General features: G+C 41.0%; 1 protein-coding gene and 1 pseudogene across 1 annotated transcript in view; both read right to left on the bottom strand.

The window, feature by feature from the left end:
- The window catches only part of enox1 (ecto-NOX disulfide-thiol exchanger 1), a 128,766-nt gene that overhangs the window by 27,511 nt on the left and 79,503 nt on the right, over positions 1-21,752 (bottom strand). The window contains exons 3-8 of the mRNA XM_031746654.2: positions 19,396-19,544; positions 18,582-18,719; positions 10,598-10,765; positions 9,193-9,399; positions 8,693-8,926; positions 2,283-2,495 (exon numbers count right to left, since the gene is read on the bottom strand). Of these exons, the coding sequence (XP_031602514.2) occupies positions 2,283-2,495; positions 8,693-8,926; positions 9,193-9,399; positions 10,598-10,765; positions 18,582-18,719; positions 19,396-19,405 (970 nt within the window). The 5' untranslated portion in view covers positions 19,406-19,544. The remainder of the gene's footprint in view (positions 1-2,282; positions 2,496-8,692; positions 8,927-9,192; positions 9,400-10,597; positions 10,766-18,581; positions 18,720-19,395; positions 19,545-21,752) is intronic.
- On the bottom strand, positions 20,579-20,697 carry LOC116325687 (annotated as a pseudogene).

Here is a 21,752-nt window from a genome sequence, read left to right as displayed (position 1 = left end):
TTGTGTTGGATAATTAACCCCAGTTGATGTCTCCGAGTCGTGTTTCAGTCAACTTGCAGAGCAATTAGCCACAACTGGAGTCTCTGTCATCCAGCTGTAGTGCTGGTCAATAAACATCAAGCAGTGTTTATCTTCTCTGTGCCATTTGATTCATGGGAAGCTATCCACATCTTCACACACGTGCACAAGCTAATATGCAATTTTCAGGGCTGTCTGTAAAGCTGCGGGAGACTCTGAGACTGACAGCTGGAGAATGTTTTGCACAAGTCCTTGTTTCCTTGGATCTCAGAGGTGGTGAGAAAATATATGTTATCACAGCCTATATAGACAGATGCATGTCAAATAGGAAAAGCTAAACCAGAGCCATCCTCTAAAAGTTTAAAAGAATTCCTTTAAAATGTGTGTCATGTGATGAGCAGGTCTCTCTCCTGGCCAGTGCTCTGTACTTACATCTCATCACCTGCAGCTTCACTTCCCACAGGACTGACAAAGGCAACATTTATCCAGAATGGACAGTGAATTTTATAATCAGAAATGTAGACATGTCACATAGGATATTACATGTTTAATGTTAAGGGGAAGCTATAATGGAATCAATCTGTGTGCAAGAAATTACTGGACGATTGGGGAGGATTGTCTCTAACTTTGTAACATCCAATCAGAAAAGACACACTTCCATTCTGCATGAATATGTTGCCTTGCATTTTTCTGTTGCTCTGACATTTGATTTGTGGTCAAACATTTCGAATAATGACATAACTTTCATTTGCCAAACCTGAATGAACCTAAAGCAATTTCAGATTTAGCCTTTTCAGATATCACAGAAAAACTACTGACAAAAAGACAAAAACAGTAAAACTGTCCATGTTCTCACTCACCTTGTTTACAAATGAACACAAACCTTGAAATGACGCCAAATATGCCTTTTTCTGAACGTAACATCGGCTTAAATGTGCATTAAGTGATATTTTTGACCATGCATACCTCTTGCTGCTCATGTGAAAAATATTACCTTTGCACACTTTATTTCACATACTTCTCTCATTGGTGATGTTTAGATCGTATCTGGGTGTCAGAAATCTTAAAAGCATTACATATTAGCAGATGATCAGCCTTAGCTATTATTAGAGTAGGTTTAAATTAACACACACGTTCACTTGGGTAACTGTTTTAGGTTAACTCCTTCTAGATAGGATTCTAGGAATTATAAGGTGAAGTTACTGTTATGTATTTTACCTGGTAACAGTAGAGGATTTAAAGGTTGTGTTATGTAGATATTTTCCTTGGGAGGTGGTGGAGACCAAAACTGAGCTAAAACTAGAGCAAATGTACGATATCAGGTGGACATGGATTCCTTTTCATTTCAGTGGCTGTGTCTGTTGCTGCTGGACACAACAAGTGATTATCGTGTTTTTGTAAAAACACTGCCTTCTAGTGGTCAAAATTCACCTAATGCAGCTTTAATTGCAAAGACTTAGCTAAGGGTCAGTGAATGGGTGCTATTTAACCAGGGCTGTTTCAAAGTAGCATTAGGATGCAGTAACACAGCAGCTGTGGTTATCACTCAGTGTGTGTTGGCATTTTTTGAAGGCAGCCTGTGAAAAGGTCAGAGCGCTCTCATGCTACTGACTCTGAAACCTCTGTGCGACTGACCTAATCACCACTGCACAGCGCGCCGAAGATAATGGAGCTGATGGTGAGACAGATCGGGGAGTGTTGTCATGGAGACTGGGCCGAGATGCTCACAGAGTAAATGACTTGCATCAAGGCGGGCTTTGAAATGGATGTGGTGAAAATGGCTTCATGGTCTGCACCACCGTAATCTGCCACTGCACCACACCCTGCAGCAGTGTGAGAGACTGCAATCTGTAAGATCACACTGATGGCACACGTGGTGGCACGAGGTCAAAAGTGGATATCTATTAACTGGTTTCACCTAAAAAAGTAGTATTGTTCAGTCTCAGGTGCTTAATATACAGCACTTTAGCCAAAGTCTTATGTGTTTAAACATCCTACATGAATCTATTGACTTAACTGATCAAACTGAAGGTGCAGTTGACTGATGGGTGTTATCCAATCATATGACTGCCTCTAGTTCATGGTTCTCTTAAAACTGGTGACATAATGAAACTTGCTACCTGCAGTGTGAAGAGAAAACCACAGGTTGAACTTACCTGTACAGTTTACACTTACTATGGCAAAAACTTCTCACGTGAGACGTCCTTTGTCTGGAAGTTCTGTCAGTGCGTCTGTAAGTGTGTAAAATATGAAAGCATCCTTACACTGATTTAATATAGCCAGCAGGGCATTCTTGAAGGCCTCTTTGGCACGCTCCAACTCCTCCTCGTGCTGAGCTTTCTCGCTCATCAGTCGGCGAACGTGGCTGTTGGCCGACTGGATCATGGAGTAGAAGTGATTGGCGGTGCGGCGGTTGACTTCGCCCCTGTCGATCCAGGTGAACAGAACGGCTATGGCCTCACTGAACTTATGATCATCTGTGGGAACAAGTTGAAAAAGGTAAGAAAGAGAGGTATGGCAGTTCTTTTTTTTCAATACCAACACCAGTGATACTTTTAAAAAGGAACTGGACTGTGTTTGTAAAAGTGCATTTCAAACTGTACTGATTGAAAGTGACTATAAGTCACCTGTTGCCGCATCGAGTATATTCATACAGTGCCTTATTTTATACATTCTAACTCACATGCTTGGACAATTTGGAATAACAACTAACAAGCATTTCTTTGGACTCGGGGAAGAAGCTGAAGTATCCAAACCAAGGGAAGAACATGGGAACTTCATACAGGAAGCCTCCATCTAACCAGGTGATTCAAATAAGGAACCATCTTTGTCTGTGAGGCAACTGTGCTCACCAGTGCACCACTGTACTGCACAGGTGCAGCTTTCACATGATGACAAAAGGTTTGTATCTGTATCTTACCGATAACTACTGTTTGTCTTATCTTCTTTAATCAGCTGTTACATGCAAGAAAATTTTGACTTGATCTAAATCCCAACTATGACCTCAACCGCAGGGGTCCTTCAAGGTGAATAAAGCTGCGTTCAAAAGTACATTTCTCATTCATTTTTCCCATACATATTCAGTGTAGAGCGGAGTTGTAGCCCTGCACTTCAGATAGACATGCAAGTGTCCTGGAAGAATGAATGGTACAGAAAGAAAGCATACTGTTTCTTTCAGCATCTTTCACGGTTCCCTGATGTTGACGGCTTAACATTTGAAGTAACACCTGCAGTTCTATGAATTTCAAAACCTTACGTCGCCTTGTTTTTAGAAAGCTTGACCTCTGACCTTGAGGGTGAGGTCACAGAGATTTGAACTTGTATGAGATTTTTAGTAGATGCACCTATGGTATCAATGTGAAACTCCTACGCCAGTTCATTCTCGAGTTACTGCATTCACAAACTTGGGTGTTCACGTCGCCAGCCTGCCTGCCTACATAATGGGATGCTTCTGTAGTAGATATGTGGGGTAGTCGTGAGGTGCCACTCCTGAAACAAGAGCTGTGTTAAGACTCAGGCTCAACTCTTTATCAGTCTCAACACAGACATTTTCCTCTATGGTTTTCCAAGCTGATGGCAAAGCCCAACGTGACAGCTCTAGGTGACGGCTGAGGGAGGCGAGAACTCCTGACCAAAGTCACTTTTGATAGACGGATGTTTTCACATTTTAATTTGAGAGAAAAAGCATTACAGCTGCTTTAAAATTTATACATTCACAATACTAAAATCTCTTTGGACTCCAAGTCCCTCCCCCAGCACACCATGTCTTGGTACATCACACCAAATGGTGACTGAAGACTATGATATGACAGCCGTTTCATGGGACCTTTAACATTCACTCAGCCTAAATAAACAATGGAGCAGCTACTGGGGACTAAAATCCTCCTCTGGAGGCCTCCGCCGTTCACGGGTCTGTGAGCCACGTCACAGCCGCTGAACACAAAATGCATTTTTGATTTTCAACTTTTTCAAGCACAACCTTAAGCAGCGTTTGGTCTCAGTCACAAAAACTGCGGCGTCTCGGCGGGCTTCCGTCGAGTGCATTCTCTTCCATTTGAATAATAATTGAATGGTGCCACGGAGCCGCGGACGACGGCAGAAGAGAGTGAATTAGAGAGCATTTAATGAGCTCAATACCCAGTGCAACACAACCTGTAAGAAGACACTTTCCCCCATTCTGATAAAGCCCCATTCATACACAGCTGCAGATTACAGTCACATTACAGCGAGCACAATGAAGCGCTGCTGAACAGGGACGAGCGGGGGAATAATGGAAATTTATTTCCCCTGCTGTTTGAGGTGAAGAATGAATTGAAAAGGGTTATTCAGAGAGAAAACATGCTTGTTTATGTTAGGTATTAGAGGATGGATGGGAACACTACACTGAGGCTGAGGCTTGGGTTTTGTAGATAAACTGGAGATTCTGGAGCAAACAGAAGCAACATGCTGCTGGTTTTCCAGAGAGATAGGACAGAGACACAGATAAATACAGAAAATGGCAGACATAGAAAAGGTAGCTTGAAAGGAATCCTCTTTAAAAAGTGCTATTATTTATTATTAACATAATAATTCCCTGATCACTGTCAAGCTCATTTTGGAAGACAGAGTTTTGATGCTTCATTTGATTAAAATGCACTTGCGACTGGACTGCTGCTATGTGTCTTCATATCTGAAGACTAGGTTTGCTTGAAATGAACCAAATGCGAGAGCTTGTGATTCTTTTGTGATTGCTGTTGCTGCATACGCCTTAGTGATAATCAGCTGGCATTTGAACGTGGCATCTTCGTGCCTCGGTGACCATCCTTGTCAGGTCACAACAACAATCTTCCAGGGTTAAACCTACTAACACTTTCATATGACTTCAATAGATTAACTTATAGGATCGTGTTTGTTTGTGAAGCACTAAAAGATCTGATTATTCTCTGGATAATGCTCGGCATTTCTGTTCCACATTTCAGCACCAACACTAACCTATGAACATCATAAAAAACACAAAAGGCAGTTTGTACAGAGCTCTATCTTGAACTTTTCTCATTCGCTTTGCAAATATACAATGAAAACTTGGATGGATGAACAGATGGAAATGTAAAAAAACATCTTGATTGTATAGTCTGTTCTGTGATGAAGAAAACTTCCATGACAGGTCTGACATTAAGACTTACTTTTAATGACTATCTGAGATGTAAAAATGGGTTCAGAACAGCAGCTCAAACTTGGATCAATAAAGCAGCTTTAAAAAGAGCAGATATGTCTGACTGTACCTTATAACACCGACTATGTGCATCAGTTTGAGTCATTCAAATCATCTGGATCTATTGTTGCACTAAGCAAGGACCATCAGGCTTTTTACCAGTTCCCATGGAAATAAGATATATCTGATTCCCACTGATGGTGGTAATGTGTGTCTCAGCAACACTTTATTGGCACAAAGGTCACAGCACCACATAAGGTGATGTTATTATTTCTTTTTGTGTGGGAGTTGTTACAGTCAAGATTTTGACTTTCTTTTCTTTCATGCTTTATTTAAATGATGTGTGCAGTGGATCTGACCGCACGTTAAAGACGGGTTTAGGTTGAAACACAGAAAATATAACAATAACACTAGATGGTAATGTTTAGTTTTCCTGCTCAATCTGAGACAACATGAAGGTCATCACAATGCATGAAGGCAATAACAGTAATAAGTAGTGCGCTGGATCTGAATGTGATTAAATTGCACTAAATTGCAAGTGATTGCAGCGCCGCTGTGTTTTTATAAACAGAGAACATTTACAGCCTTTTACTGTAAATATGCAACACTTTCAATCACTGGAGACAAGAATCAGCCACAGCAGAGTGGAGGCAACACGGAGGAGGTGGAAGAGGAGGAGGAGGAGGAGGAGGAGAGTGACCTTCACAGCAAACACCCCTCATTGCTCACTTCTCACTCATCAAAACCACTGCCAACTCAGTCCCACACTTCATCCTCTCCCATCAATTCTCCTCACGTGCAGAAGGAGCAGGTGAAGGCAGGTTTGGAGCAGTACAGAAAGAAAGGGAGTGGTCCACGGTATTAATCCCATTACACAGTAGATAAATGGGGGTTTGAAAAACGTAACTCCTGTAGTAAAACTGGGCTGATTTTAAAAGAGAAGCATAACGAGGACTTTACCTTTTTTTCAAATGTCACCTGAATTATTCATTGTCATGATTCGTTCTTTTATGGAGCACATTTCTACTCAGGTTTAAAACAGCTTGGGGAAAAATACTGGGTGTCAAGCATGGAAAACATCTGAGATCAAACCAAGGATTGCTAAATTTTACTCAAACACAACATTTGAACTGCATTCTCACCACATTTTCTGTTAATATAACAATAAATATTATATATGCGGATTGGTGCTGTGGCTGCAGTGATGCGGACGCTGTACCGGTCCGTTGTAGTGAAGAGAGACCTGAGTATAAAAGCGAAGCTCTCAATTTAGCGGTTGATCTACGTCCCTACCCTCACCTATGGCCAAGAGCTGTGGGTAATAACCGGGAGGAGGCCCCGGAGAAGACCCAGGACACGCTGGAGAGATTATATCTCTCGGCTGGCCTGGGAACGTCTTGGTGTACCCCAGAAAAGCTGGAGGAGGTGGGAGGGGAGAGGGGCATCTGGGCTTCTCTGCTTAGGCTGCTGCCCGTGACCTGGCCCCGGATAAGCAGGATAAGATGGATGGATAGATGGAAGGATATTATATATATGGTCAGAAAACCATCTCATTACATTGTACCACACTGGGTATGCACTCAGTGTAATTCTTCAACATGCAGGCTTTGCCAGTTGAGGAAAAATAAGAAGATAAGTGATAAGACCAGGAAAGCACATTTGCATTCATTGTAACCAGGTGTTGTGCACTCTATGTTTAAGCAATCCATTTTTTTTTTTTACCTTTCTTCTTTGGTGTCACTTTTTTGCCTCAATGGCCTTAGATGCTGAAAAACAGCATGGCTCAATCAGGTTCCAAGATAACTTTGCATTCATTGTAACCAGGTGTTGTGCACTCTTGTGATAAATTTGATGTAACATCATCTCAATCTAACTGTGTCCAGTCACCAGGGATCACACTTCAGTCACCAGGGCACACACACTGACACACACACTTCATCTATGACAGCTGGGAGGGTCCTGCGACTTTGAAATGGTCAGCGAAATGAATTGATGGATATCTTATTATATACAACTTGGAAAAACAAGACAAATACTGCAGCATCACAGGTACTTTAGATAATGTTAGCATCCAAAATATGTTCGTTGAACATCAACATCAGTATTTAGCTCAAAGCTTCATATTGTGTTGCTGCTGCCATAAAAAAACAGCTTAGAGTCTGACAATTATAAGGAGTTGGGTTTTTTGCTGTACAAAAACTCCAAGGAGTCAAACATCTTTCTTCCTTTCCAGAGGCTAAGTGGTGTTTCAGCCTGAACACAGGGCCTAAAACGATATATTTATGACTCGATTACATCTGTAAACGCATTCCAGAATCCTACAATGGCTTACTTAATAATGCATATCTTACTGGATTATAGCTGCTAGAAGCAAAAAAAGAAGAAATAAGCAGGAAGCCACTAAAGGCAACGAGAAAGGTAAAGACACATAAAAAAATTGCAACTGTTTTGTTTTATTTTGCACTGTTGAGAACTCTGGTAAGGCTTTTATTTAGCAGTTTTTGCTCCATCTCAATCGTGTTTGTCTCATTTACTGTTCACTGTGTTTGTACTGATGACTGAATGCGGAGAGCTCAGTCTGTGCAGACATCTTTGATAAACACTCGAAAATCTAATATTCTTATGTCACTCCAGAGCTCTCTGAGAACCGCTGAGTAATAAATGCAGTTTTTACAACAACACACAAAACACTGCTGTAAAACAAAAAACCTATACAGACCGATGCAAGTATGGCTTCTTGGACAGTCTTTGAGTGCGGCTCCCCTGTGTTTGCACACTGTTTGCCTGCATTATACTGTTGCCATCAAACACAGTTGTTTATCGGTGGCTACAAACGGGGGGATGAAGAATATCAATAATTGTGCAGCTTCCTGGACAATTAATTCATGCATGTTATTGGGTATCACAGCAAGTGACCTAAGCAGGAGATTATACACACACGCACACACAGAGCAACAGATGTGTTGCCAATCAAATTAAAAGCGTTGTTTCTGTGACCTACAAATCCGCTTTGAAAAGGCGTACATGGCTTTGGACTAATATGTTTACTACAAGGGATTTTATTTACTCTCTGTATCCATGACAACAGCTGCAGATTTTGTTCAGGCTTCTGACCTCCTGATCCAAACCACAAAAAACTTGAACAGATTCGGTCCAACCCTGTCACATTACTGATCAAGCTCATGGTCGTGCTGGCCTCTGCAGTCTTTGGGTCTCTGCACTTGCCAGCACACCAAAAATGAATTTGGATACAGCATTTAAAGGAGGAGCAGGGGTTGTTTTTCTGTGTGCATGTGTGTCAGATTTGCCCTTTAGAAGCATCAAAGGGTATCAGCTGAGCCATCACCTGATATGAGTTAGCAATGAGATCAGTTGATCTGCTAGATTTGTTGCACAGTAAACTTGTCATATAGTGGCAAGAAATTACTTTCTTAATGCAAAGCTAACTGACACTTTCTCTGTAAACTCATCGCCAGTGCTCACCTTTTAGTCTGTCTGCTAACAGTGCTACCTCGTGTTCAGAGTAGTGCACAATCGGAGGGGGAGATGGTGGCCGCAGTCTGTCTTCATGGATCTTGCGGCGGTGTCTTTCCTCTCTGGCCAGTAAGCGCTGTTTACACTCCCACTCATAAAGGTCATCTCTGGCCTGGGCAAAGTCTACATGGATCTTCCCAGAGTCCTTTTTATCAGTGCTGGATCCGATACGCATCCGATACCCTGAAGGGGAGAAGGTGATACTATTATATTTAGGCATTTCTACAACAAGTAGATTTGATTTTCTGCCTTCTGAAGATGATGAAGAATTAAGAAAAATAAAGTTCCTTAAATAGCCACCTGAGACTGGGCCTAAAAAATATGGCCCGCTTTGTAAAAATCAAAACAACAACAACAAAAAGCAACCAAAAGCAAATCGAGACAAACAAATGAAAACAATATCCCAACTGCAAACTTGAGGCATTGCATTTCCCAAGAAAAGTGCTCACCTGACAGGTAAATAGCCTTGTCTACCATGAACTCCTCACTGAAGCGGATGTGGCAGAAGTTCTTCTTGCTCTTTCGGATGGCGTTGATCTCCCCACATTGGTCAAACACTTCCCTAATTATTTCCTCTGTGGCGTTCTCTGGCAAACCCCCCACAAATACTGTCTTACAGCCGGGAGGGCGCTCCCGCGTCGATGGAGGAGGAAGGTCTGAGGCACAATAAGAAGACCAGTTACATGATTATATGGCCACATCATCCACAGCTCTCCTGCTACACTGCAGTTTAAAGAGGAAAACTATTGAGTTTTATGTCAAGTTTGAGCAATTAAAAAGAAAAAAACATTTAAATAATAACATCTAATATTAAAATAGATTCCATCTCACATTTAAGCTAATTACCTAAGTTACAGTCTGTAAAGTCTCACCACTAGATATCAGCAGATTGCAGTCAACTGAATTCTGGTTTTCAACCACTCCAAATTCTACTACATAGTTTAATTTATGGTGGCTGCTGTAGGACAAACAACTCTGGCTGCCTTTCATCTGTAGTGAGTGAAGGCTCTCAGCCTGCTGTTTACCTCAGCTGTCAATACGTGTTAATGCTTATTTTGTCTGGATACAGTGATACTGGAGTGAGTTGTTGAGGATATCCTAAACTTTTCTGTTGGTAAGCTCTGCTGTTTTTGACAGTGTTAACTGCTGTCAGTCGGCATTAGTGAAACTTTCTTTGAAGTCGAGCGAACGTTATTGGACTTGGACACTTAGCGAATAAACTCTCATATGGTCTGAGAATGTGATCAAACTGTTTATGAGAGGGAAAGCGTCATTTCTTTGGACACTCGAGTGTAACATTAGCTGGTAAAACGTTATAAACAGCTGTTGTTGTTTAGCCAGCTCATTATTACCATTATATAAAAGATGGAGCTTGAGATGAGGAGGAAGAGAATTCAAAAATGCTGGTTGCATTGCCTCTTTCACATTTTTGCTTCTTTTTTGAAGGCGACAACTTCTCAAAGCACACATATGATCCTTCGTATCTTGAGTCTTAAGGTGCAGAAATAAATTTAAATGTCCCTCCATGCCACACCCAAATCCTATGACTTCTCTTCTATTTTGCCTTTGGTTTACTACGTATGTAGCCAGTCTTTAGCCACATACATAAAACAGGTTTAGTCAGAAGACAGTTTGTGGTGGTTTCAAAAATCTGCAAACTCCTGTTTGTTTTTTAGGATTAATTATGTATTTTTTTTCTATTAAATAAGTATATAAACATTACTGACTTTACCTTATCAGTTTATCAGTTTACTTTTACTAGCCTGATATTGCTGTCTACCATTACTGCAAAAGTCACACCCCTCCAAAGTTTCAAGTAAAGTTTATCGGTTCTGCATTAAAGTACAGTCTTACTAGGGTTCTGAGGGAAGAGAGTGCAGCTCTTGCAGTGGATGATCTCCTTGATGACGGCCATGTCGGAGGGAACGGGTGGAGGGGGGACCAGGCTGATTCCTGCCATCATGGGGTTTATGGGTGCAATGAGGCCCAGCCCAGGGTCGAATCTCTGGATACACAGAGAATCTGCATGACAGAATAACAACAGATTACACCACTTACACAGGCTCTGACCTTTTATACACAAAAACCATAACATTTTTCATACTTTCTTCCAATGAACAGATAGAGTGATACGGTCTGACTTCAGTCATGCTAGCACCACGTCTCTAGGGATGGTGTGTCTGCTGGTTGGTGAGAGATAAAATCCAATGAATGGAATGATGTAATGTTTTGTACAGACTTTCACGGTGAGCAGAGGTTAAATTCAGTGACTTGTTCTAGCATCATCACAGGGTTTACATTTGTGGCTGTGAAAGACACCTTTCAGCAACTTTTGTTAGCAATCCTCCCCAGAGGAAATTCTCTGTCACTGTAAAATGGCAAATAGCAAAAATATTTTTCCCATTTAGACCATTCAAGGTCTAAATTGGAAAATATCGAAATGTCTAAAGATCTTTGCAGTGTGAAGAGGACACATTTGACTTCATATTGTTGTGCTTAATTTTTAAATATCACTGTTATTATTGTGAATATATGGGTATTGTGATGGCGCTGTTGTACATTTGCAATGCTTCACTTACACCTCAGTGACTGCCTCACAAGTTGGTCCTGAACTGGAGTTTCCACATGAATAAATTCCCTCTTCAAACACTCATAGTTACAGTCATCGCCACCGCCAAACTATTCAGAGGAATGGTTATTCAGTACCAAGAGTTGGTATATTTAAGGGCCTTAATTAAACCAGTGGATGATTTATTTATAGAAAAAAGGGCATATTTCTAGAGGAAAGTGAGCTAAATTGGACAATAAGCCGTTTCTGTGAGAGGAGAAAACAAAATCACTATTGGGTTCTAATTGCACTTTAACATTTTTAAATCCTGTTGAAGAACCAATAAAGCAGTTATTGTTGAGGTGTCTGTGTACGTTCTTAGTTATCCAGGTCATGTGTGACTGTCGCTTTCTTTCCAAGCTCCTTAGACTATTGTTGAAGTCATTAGGACTCTGGGACTGAGATGGCTGGAAGGTTGTTACCTTTAAAACCCGATTAGTGGTCATAACAAGAGCTCATATATACAACTGGTCGTCAACCGCATATGCAGAAGAGAAAAGGAAATTAGTTAAAAAAGAAAAAGGGAGTTTAAACGATCACTCCCTAGATAAGAAATAAAAGAAAAACTGGGGACTGGATCCTTGGAAAAGGACAAGAAAATATCATCTCGAGTGTACTAATGGGAAAAGCGCAAGGGAGGAGAGGAGAGAGAGAGGGAAGAAGAAAATCTGTGTTCTCTAGGACAAAGAGAAAGTGAGGAAGAAGGGGGAAGATAAACAGTGAGAGGACAGAGGCGACAGGAGCAATGCTTCAGCTGTCTGGGTGAAAATAGAACAGGCAGGTTGGAGGAGGGCGGAGCAGCATTGCATGTTCCTATCTTCAACGCTGCAATAACAACGGAGCGGGAGGAACAAACCGTCAGCAGAAAATCACCCCCACCACCCCACCGCTGCCCACACAGCCACAACACCACAGAAAATAAAGTGATTCAGATTACAGGCGAGGGAAGCTGTCACACTAGGAAAGGACAAACGTCCCTTACAGAAATTTAATAAAAAATAAACGTTTCTTTTTTTCCTGCTTTGTACAGAGGATTGATAGAACGCACCAGTGATTTAGTGTGAAAGCTTTTACTCCTGCCGGTCTGAACATTCAGCACACTGCAAGCCTACGTCGGAAACAATCAGCAGCTCACAGGAAGCACAGGAAGTGAGGCGCTTTACATTTCCAGTTAGCTTGGGATAAAGGGAAAAATATAAAATTACCAATGGTATTCTCAAACCGCTCACATTTCTTTCCTCATAGGCATTGCAAATCTCTTAAAACAAATGTGCCAAAACCTGTGGTTCCTGAAATGAGTCCAGCTCTAAAAGCATCTCGCTCCCAAGATGACCAAGATGACAGTTGGTTAGATGCTAAAATGTTAGATGATATATATTCATCAAATATTTTGATGCTCTCAGATAAGGTAAGCAATGCTCTTCTTCATCCTGTTCATTGGTTTTAGATTGTTTTTCTATCCTTTCATGAGCAGATAAAGGTCTTTTGATCAATTTCAATTCAATTTTATTTATATAGCACCAAATCACAACAACAGTGAAGATAAGAACCAGGCTCAGAGAGGGGCGCCCATCTGCCATGACCGGCTGGGGGTGAGGAGAGGAAAACGGGATGAAATGCACACTGTGGAGGGGAACCAGTGATTAATAATGATTAAATGCAGGTGATTAAACAAATAGTGAGTGAAATGAGGTGAGTGAAGAAGTGCATCATAGGAAATCCCCAGCAGCCTAGGCTTACTGCAATCTGACTAAGAGACAGCTCATGGTCACTTTATGCAGCCCAAACTACGAGCTGTAGCAAAAAGGAAAGTTTTACGCCTAATCTTAAAAGTAGAGAGAGTGTCTGTCTCCCAAATGCAGGTTGAAATATCTTGTTATAGGGCCATCAGCCTGCAGCAGATATTCATGAGGATGGGTGTGTTACATAAGGTACTGACAAAGATTCAGACTTTGGAAGGATGAGGACAGTTTTGGAGAGCATTCATGAAGATGAATACTACTCCTTAGATTTTGTCAGTCCCCACACTGCTGAGCTCAAGCTGAGATTTGCACAAAGGGAGTGATGTGGCCTGGTGCTTCACATCCTTCAATAAACAATACATTTGATTGATTATTAGAAAAACCCTCCACGTGAAAGCCTCATAAAATCATTTCTTGGAGAAAAATGGCCTTTAAGCTGGTAATCTTTGGTCAGCACAGTACTGATAATTCCAGACATATACTAATTTGCACTCAGCATTAGATCACACCGAGTGCTGCAGGGTAAAACACATTATGTTTAGCAAAGAGAAAAATGCTTCATGTACTCTTTATTACACATCTTGAGGCTTATAAAAAGACAAAAAAAAAAAACACCAGAGAGATAATCCTCCATTAATCTGACCACATAGAGCCAAGATGCATTCAGAGATTCTTCAGGTCTTAGGAAAACTCATTAAAACGGCATCTGCGATACCCTCGACAGGTAAATTACACATCTCCTTGCCACACATTCATCATAATCACAAAAGGCTGGTTTTGTTCATAGCTTTTCCTCCAGGAGCCAAAGTGATTCAAGCCAGGTTCATTTCTCTGGCTGAGAGCTCTGCTGCGACTGCCAGACTCAGAAACAGAGGAAGGAATATAAGGAAGAAAAACACACACACACACACACACACACACACACACACACACACACACACACACACACACACACACACACACACACACACACACACACACACACACACACAAGTAGCCTAAAAAAATTAAAACCTGAGCCGTGAAATAAAAAGACGAGCTCTGACAGTAGAAAAACAGTGATCGTGCCTCTAATTGTGCTTATTTTGTACTATACACTAGAACCACTGACAGACATGCGTAGCATTGACCGTGCTGGGAAACATCTGGCTGTGATTAACATCAAGGTGAGAGCTCATCAGTCACGACACACCCATACAATGAAAAGTGAGCATTTAAATGTATCCTAATTGTGATCTTAACACAAATCACACTGGAGCTCTGACCTACACGGCCTCGTTTTTAGCCCTTAACAAATGGGCCCAGGTTTCACACGTTTCCAATACTTTACAATATCATAACAAATGACTCTGCATATTAGTTCAAAGTGTTGGTACTTGTATTAAACTTATATATATATATATTTTTTTTAGATTCTGGACTTTTTAAATGCATTACATCTGTGCAATAGCTGCAGTTACCAGGATTAACATCAAAGTTTCCTTCTTTTAGGACAGAAGGACAGAAGCTGCAGTTAGGAAAGTTTACCTGCTTTATTTTTAGTCTTGAAGACTGGCCCTTGCACCTTTTGCTTAATGTTGCATTGTGACATTGTGGGCAAATAAGGAGACGAGACGACGAGAGAGTAACGGGTTCTTACAGGATTCTGTTTATTTTGTACAGATAACGCAAGGTGTGAATGATGCAGCATCAATGGCCATTTACTTTTGTTTCTGGCATCATGCCTCTGTTGATTCTCACTGTAAACCTGCTCAAGTTAAGTCCAAACTAACTTTTCCTTTTTCCATCAACAAATGACAAATAATTCATGGTTTAAGCTGCTCAACTGGACTAGGTCCCACAAATCTTTACGTCTTCTCTAAATTCACAGGCTCCCTGTGCTTTGTCCTGCAGTGGTCTTGTTATGTAGGGACGCCACATTTTCATTACCTAAAGATCTGAGTTTTAGGGTCAAACAAACAACCTGCAAAAATCCAAACTACTACCAAGAAATCACCAAAGCAGACTGAGAGAACACAGATGAAATATACACAGCAAACAGAGATAAAAGGGCACAAGATGAACTGAAATGAGACAGAGATGTGGGTGGGAAAAAGAACAAAGGGGAGCCACATGAGGAACTAAACTTCACAATAAAACACAAAGTAAACTCAGATCCACACAGACATTCTATTTTATTACTTTAAATAAAGGCTCTGAATACTATCAGCACCACTTTAAAAAAATTAATAACCGTCTCCTAGAAACATATGAAAGCAGAAACACATGTTTCTGTGGTTTGACCCTTCAAAAGACACATATCTGATCCACTCGTCCGTCTTTTTTTTCTGTCAGCCTTTCATTACCTAAACGTTCCCTCCCTCCCTGTAGTTTAACAAGGGAAGAGAGCTGCAGATGTTGCCAGAGGTGTAGTCTCATCACATCATCAGAGCGAAAGAGCATGTCATCATTTTAATATTTCCACTCGGATCCAGAGGAATTTGGTTGCTACGATGCTGTTTGTCCCTCCCTACAACAGCTCCTCTCTCCTCATTGTGGTTTCACTCAGTTAAATCCATGCATTCAATTATTCTGGACTTAACACACACACACAACCAAGTACTCAACAAATCTCCCCACGTGCTCACATATTAAAGCCCCACAATGCAGCACTTATACAACGACAGCTCTTAAATGGTAACACACACGCGACCATAAAGCTCAGACAAATCCCCACGTCTCAGAAAGACAATTTCGTAAATAGATTGCGAGGTGAAATTAAGCCCAGAGAAAGAGAAAACGAAGCAGAGCAGCTAGACACAGAGCTTAGTGTAGTTTTAGTTGAAATAACAAGTGAGAGCGGTTAGTCTGGAGCACAGCCACACTGTACACCCTGCTGAGGGACACAGAAAGCTCAGTTTTTAGTTGTGGCCTTGCATATATTTCTCTGGTTACACTTCGTAGTCCGCGGGGCACTTTTTGAGGTATATGGTTTACATATGAAAAAAGAAGAAAAAAGAGAGAACAAAACAGCGGTATTTATTATGTCCAGATGTTTCAGTTCATATTGAGACGAATGCTTTTTCCAGCCCTGCCCTCTTTAGCAAAGTGTCACAGTTTGATACATCTGGAAAATCTCTGCCTGCTGATGCAAGAAGCACTCTGTTCTTATAACAACACACAGATTATAAGAAAATGTCCAGAGTTCATAATGAGTAATATCTGCTTTGTGGTCCAGGAACCCTCCAAAGATTCACAGGAAGAATCTGTTGGGGGATAATTAATCGGAGAGCAAAGAAAGGCTTCAGAGCAGCGCTGCTCTGGTACATTTAGTGGTGGCGAGAAGTGATCAAAGCAGTCAGGAAGTTACATTTAAGTTTTAGATATGTGACTGAAACACAATTAAATACAACTATTTTCCAAAAATTTCTTCAGATTAAATAAAAGCCAAAAGATTTTTTTTTTAAGTGAGTGAGAGAGAATTTCACAAAGAGTGAAATACTAGAAAAACATCCTATCGTTCTGACATGCTCGGTGGGTTTCTTGGGGTAGCAGGTTATTGTATGACATCATTCTCAATGTCATTGTGTCCTCATGCTAAATGTATGCATCATTGATTTAGTCAAAACAAAACAGAAAAAAAAGATAGATGTTTGCACATGTGTTCGGATCAGGTCCGACTAACTGCTTCATCCAGAATAAATAAATAATAATGACTAAATTCGTTTCAGGTTGCTTTTCTCCCTATCAAGTAACCAGTTCCATCGCTGAGCCGCAGGTCTTCCAACAATCCTCACATGGTTCCCATCCCGTGTCTCCCTCTGCAGCCAACTATGGTGCACATTTGTGCACACCCTGTTTTTCTTGTTTTGAACTGATTCACACGGATTCAGTGATATTTCTGAGTCCCGGGTTACAATCAAACACAGGACACACAGGCTTGAAATAAAAATGTTCAATGATACATCTAGGTTTTTACTTTTACCAAGAAATAACACGGCAAGGGCAGGATGTACTAACAGCTTGTATGAGTGCAAAACTTTCTCTAAGCACAGGAGCACGTGGGATTTACTAAAGAGGCGCAGTAAATGTTTAGTGATGGAAAGGCTTGGTCAGTAAGTTTTGATGCATCTACAGAACGACTCTCTCACCTCTTTTTTTGATTTTGCTCATTAATCGAAACATATTGGTTCTTTTCCACTGCCTCACATCAACCCGAACCTTCATTTTGTTTCCAGTCAGCACCAGATGTGCAAAACTCACTTCTCCTATTTTCCTCACTGTTCAGTCTGTTTCTCAGGGCCCAGATAACAGGCTGTTATCTGGCTTACAGACTCCAGCCTTTTTAGTGCTGGTGGAAGTGGTGGGGCTGTAACATTACCTGGTGTGGTGAGTGATTTTATTTCCATCTGGAGAATTTGTGAGTCTCTTTAGGTAACATTAAGTGGTAATAACTAAAGCAGTACAGCCCTTGTACCTTCTACATGAAGACCTGTAATATACATATCCACAGATTTATGGTTGCTGAGAGCTTCTGAAACTGAGACAATCAAATACAGACCAGGCCATTCACTGGACAAACAGGGCCTGGATCCAGAAAAGATCGAGCAGCATGTGAGTTTATTCACCTTACTTAACATCTGTCACATATCCATGATATTTACGGAGCGAATACGAGGACTTCTGATATTTCACAGGTGTTTATATAATTACTCTCTCTCTCTCTCTCTCTCTTTTTTAATCCATTTAACCCCATCCTCGAGGTTTTCATACCAGGAACGCGCTGCTAGTTAACGGGCCACCTGTTGCTTTTTTTCCTCACATAAGAGATGATAGCTGTGCAATTAAAAAAATGTCTGAGGGTTAAAACACTGAGCTGCACTGCTAAAATTCTGCTAAATGAGAACATGCTTCATATTTCCATGATTGTACTTTAAGTAATTGTTTTGAATGAATGAGACAAATGAGAAAAGAACTTTTAATTATTGGCAATCTAAGCAGTTTAGAAAATGTTGTGAACCTGGGTGTCAGAACAGAATCAGTCACCAGTGTGACAAAAAAAATTCAGTGGTGAAATTTAGCAACCTTAGTAACACAAGTTGCACAATGTAGAGTGGAAGTTTGTAGGGTAAGGATATGAATTCTGAATAAACAGCACCAGCTCAATAAAATATTCCTAAATCAACCTTCATATCCATCCTTTGGATCAGCTTGGGACATGCAGTAATACTCCTGCTTTAAAACACCTGTTAAAATCAGTGGTTCTTTTGTTTTGTATTTTCTTTTTGTATTGGCCACAAAGAGTTTTGCTGCTACCTCATCATCTTGTATCTGGCGATATGTGTGTATATATACATATATATATATATATGATGAAATCATTTCATTGATCCTTAAGTCAAATAAACAGTTTGCATACAACAAAAATATTCAGAGTAAATAGCAAATATAATTAACCATCGATGGTTGCCAGTGAAATAAATTTTGCAAAGTTGAGAGTAGAAGGTACCTGAAACCAGCTGCTGCCCGCTGATGCCCATGGGCATGATGCCCAGGTTGTTCATGGCCGTGGCCCAGGCTCCATGATCAGCGACAGGAACACTAATGTGGTTCTGCTCAGCACCCAGGTTGCCTACACCATCAGCTGCTGTAGCAGAGACAAGCAAAACACATTGAATGCAATATAGGATGAAACTGCATTAAATGAGAAGGTAATATTTTCTGGGAAAAGGTTTAAAAAAGTGGGGGACGGCTCATATTACAAAATTCGATATTGCTTTTCAATAAGGTACCAGTGTGACTGTGTCTTGTACAGAAAGTGATGTATTAAGCCAAGCTCACAAGTGTTTTATAATGAGTCTTTCAGAATCAGCTGGCACACTCTGAGTGTTAACTTAGCAAAGTTTTAGCTGCAGGAGTTCCTGAAGGCTCCTGATAAATTCTGCTGCAGAAAATAGATCCATTCACGATAACAAAAGGAGACCAGACTGCAGAACACAACCGGGGACAAAATATGCCAAACAGCCGAGTATTATGGCTGTCACAGAAGATGAACTCAGAAATGGTCAGAGGAAGTCTTTCAATCCCCTGTAACTGACAGATCAGGCATACAAATGTGGAGAAAAGGCTTCAACAAGGAGGACTGTCTTCCACGTGGATTTATGCGATCTCTGGGAAACTTTCCCAGCAGAATCCTGGCAAAGTTTTTCCTCACCTTTCTTGCAAAAACAGGAAAAAACACACACATACACACACAGAGAAGAAAAACATGGCCTAACAAAGTTGGCCTATCTTCAAGAAAGCACAGTAAATTCAATATGTACCACTGGCCATAGCAGGGGGTCTTTTCTCTCCACTCTCTGCAGTCCTGTCATCAGATCTTTCCTCTGGCTGACGGTAAGATGGAGGGATGGATTATTGGCTGGGAGAACACAGGGGCCCATCCACTCCAAGCCACAGTCACAGTCCACCTCTGGAATACAAAAAAACAGGAAGTTAAGGACTTTGAAACATGGCAAAGTCCAAAAAAAGTCCTTGAGACTGGAAATGAATTACTAAGCCAGAACTTGATGCAAGAGCAGAGAAATCTTTAGGCAATTAGGAAGAAATGCTCCAATCCCAGCTGACTTTCTACCAAGAAAAGAAGCTTAAAGCACACACACACGTACACACACATACACTGACACTTAAGCAGCAGTTTCTAATCTTAGAAAACACACAGAACTGCGATATAAACTCCTCTCTCGCTGATTAATACGCACACAGACACACACTCGCGCCCTTTATGTGTGTTGTTAGTGGGCCGGCATCTCGCTCATTAACAGTTTCCCACCCCTGCGCTGAGCCGAGCTGTCGACGCCACACGGAGAACATCAGAGGAACAAACTGACAGCGCTCGGTGACGCTGAACAAATCCCACATTTCTGTGTGACAGGCCGGTTTTTCAGCTGCATCCATACCAATTACAAGCAGGAATCATGCAAAGCAACAACAGCACCATTGTTCCTGAGTCTTGACACCCACTGTGACCGTTTCTATTATTATGCTTTTCTTATTCAGTATAAATTTCAGTCAACCCACCACTTTGGTCCACATTGAGCTATATCAACAACTATAAGCCAGGATGCAATGAGGTTTTGTGCAGACATGATCCAAAGACGATGTGTTTCAGTTTACATTTTTTCCCTTTGCTGCATTTACTGCATAGCGTATATGTATAGAATTTAAAGTTTTAGCTCTTGGTTGAAATTTTTGGTGTTTAAATGATAAATGGATTCTTACATAGTGCTTTTCTATTCTCCTGGAGCACTCAAAGTACTTTATACAACTTGCGTCACTCACGTCAGCATTTTTCTATGCTTAAGTGCTTTGAATATAACATTCACTCTCTGACAGACGCGTCAAAGAGCAAGTTGGAGTTTGGAGTATTTTGCCAAAGGCTGGAGCAGCCAAGGATCAAACCATAAACTCTCCATTTAGTAGATGACCTGCTCTACAGCCACCCCAAGCTTACAGTACCTGATGTTCCCAGGCGGTCTCCCACCCAAATACTAAGCAGGCCCGACCCTCCTTAGCGTCTGAGATCAGACGGGATTGGGTGTCCTCGGGGTGGTACGGCTATAAGCTGTGTTTTTGATGTGTATCAATGCATTTTGCCTCTGCTTATGGCGCTCTATTGATTCATGTAACCTAATTGTCCTGCCATTTAAATAGAACTCTAGAAAATTACATTTTGATCTCGAAGGACCAGCCAGCTATTTTCTTTACTAATTTACTATGCTGTGGGTCACTGATGGCTCGAGACCCCAGTATGCACTGCCATTAAGGAAGGGAAGGTTAGCAAGCAATGCTAACTAGCCTCCACTGGTCCAATTAGTATCACAGGGGAAGTGCGGAGCCACATTTTGGTTCTTGGTAATTTAACTCATTATTGGGGATGTCATTTTATCTGGACTAACAGAAAAAGAAACGGAAAGCAAATAAACTACATTAAAATTTATAGAGGGAAAGACTCTAAAACAAATTTGCTTTTTTCTTGTCAGTGTCAAAGTAAAGCAGTGATAATTAAGATTAATTAACCTTCAGATCTGAAAAGTCAAGTAGGAAGTGCCTTAAACAACCAGGAAGTAGTTTTGAAATTATATATTTCTATGAGAAAATAACTTCATTGGTCAATGATTGATGACAATAAACGGTCTTGTAAAGAGTTCATAGTTTCAGTTGATATTTTAAAGTCTTCCTGAACACACCATAGCATTTAGTAAACTCAAGATCTATTTAGAGTAAAACAGATTCTAAAGCAGGATGCACTTTATGTCATTGCTTTATCACTGACTAGTCGACTCTCAGCCAGATCAACTCCTTGCTTACGTCCAGTTTCAACTAGACTTGTAGTCAAGACCGCCTAATCCGAGACCAAGACAAGACCAAGACCAGAGGGTATCGAGACCAAGACAAAGACCAAGACCAGAGGGTATCGAGACCAAGACTAGACCAAGACCAAGACCAAGTTGAGACGAGACCAAGACCGAGACCGAGTCGAGACGAGACCAAGACCAAAACCAAGACCGAGACAAAAAAGTCTTTAAACTGCACCCAGATGCTGCTTCGTTTACAGGCGTCAGGCATATTTATGTGTTTTGCTTTCGCACAGCCCTCCTCACCGCTGTCTACTGTCTCA

Source organism: Oreochromis aureus, linkage group 16, assembly GCF_013358895.1.
Source record: "Oreochromis aureus strain Israel breed Guangdong linkage group 16, ZZ_aureus, whole genome shotgun sequence".
NCBI classification, from domain to species: domain Eukaryota; kingdom Metazoa; phylum Chordata; class Actinopteri; order Cichliformes; family Cichlidae; genus Oreochromis; species Oreochromis aureus.
This window is presented reverse-complemented; position numbering and strand designations above follow the sequence as displayed.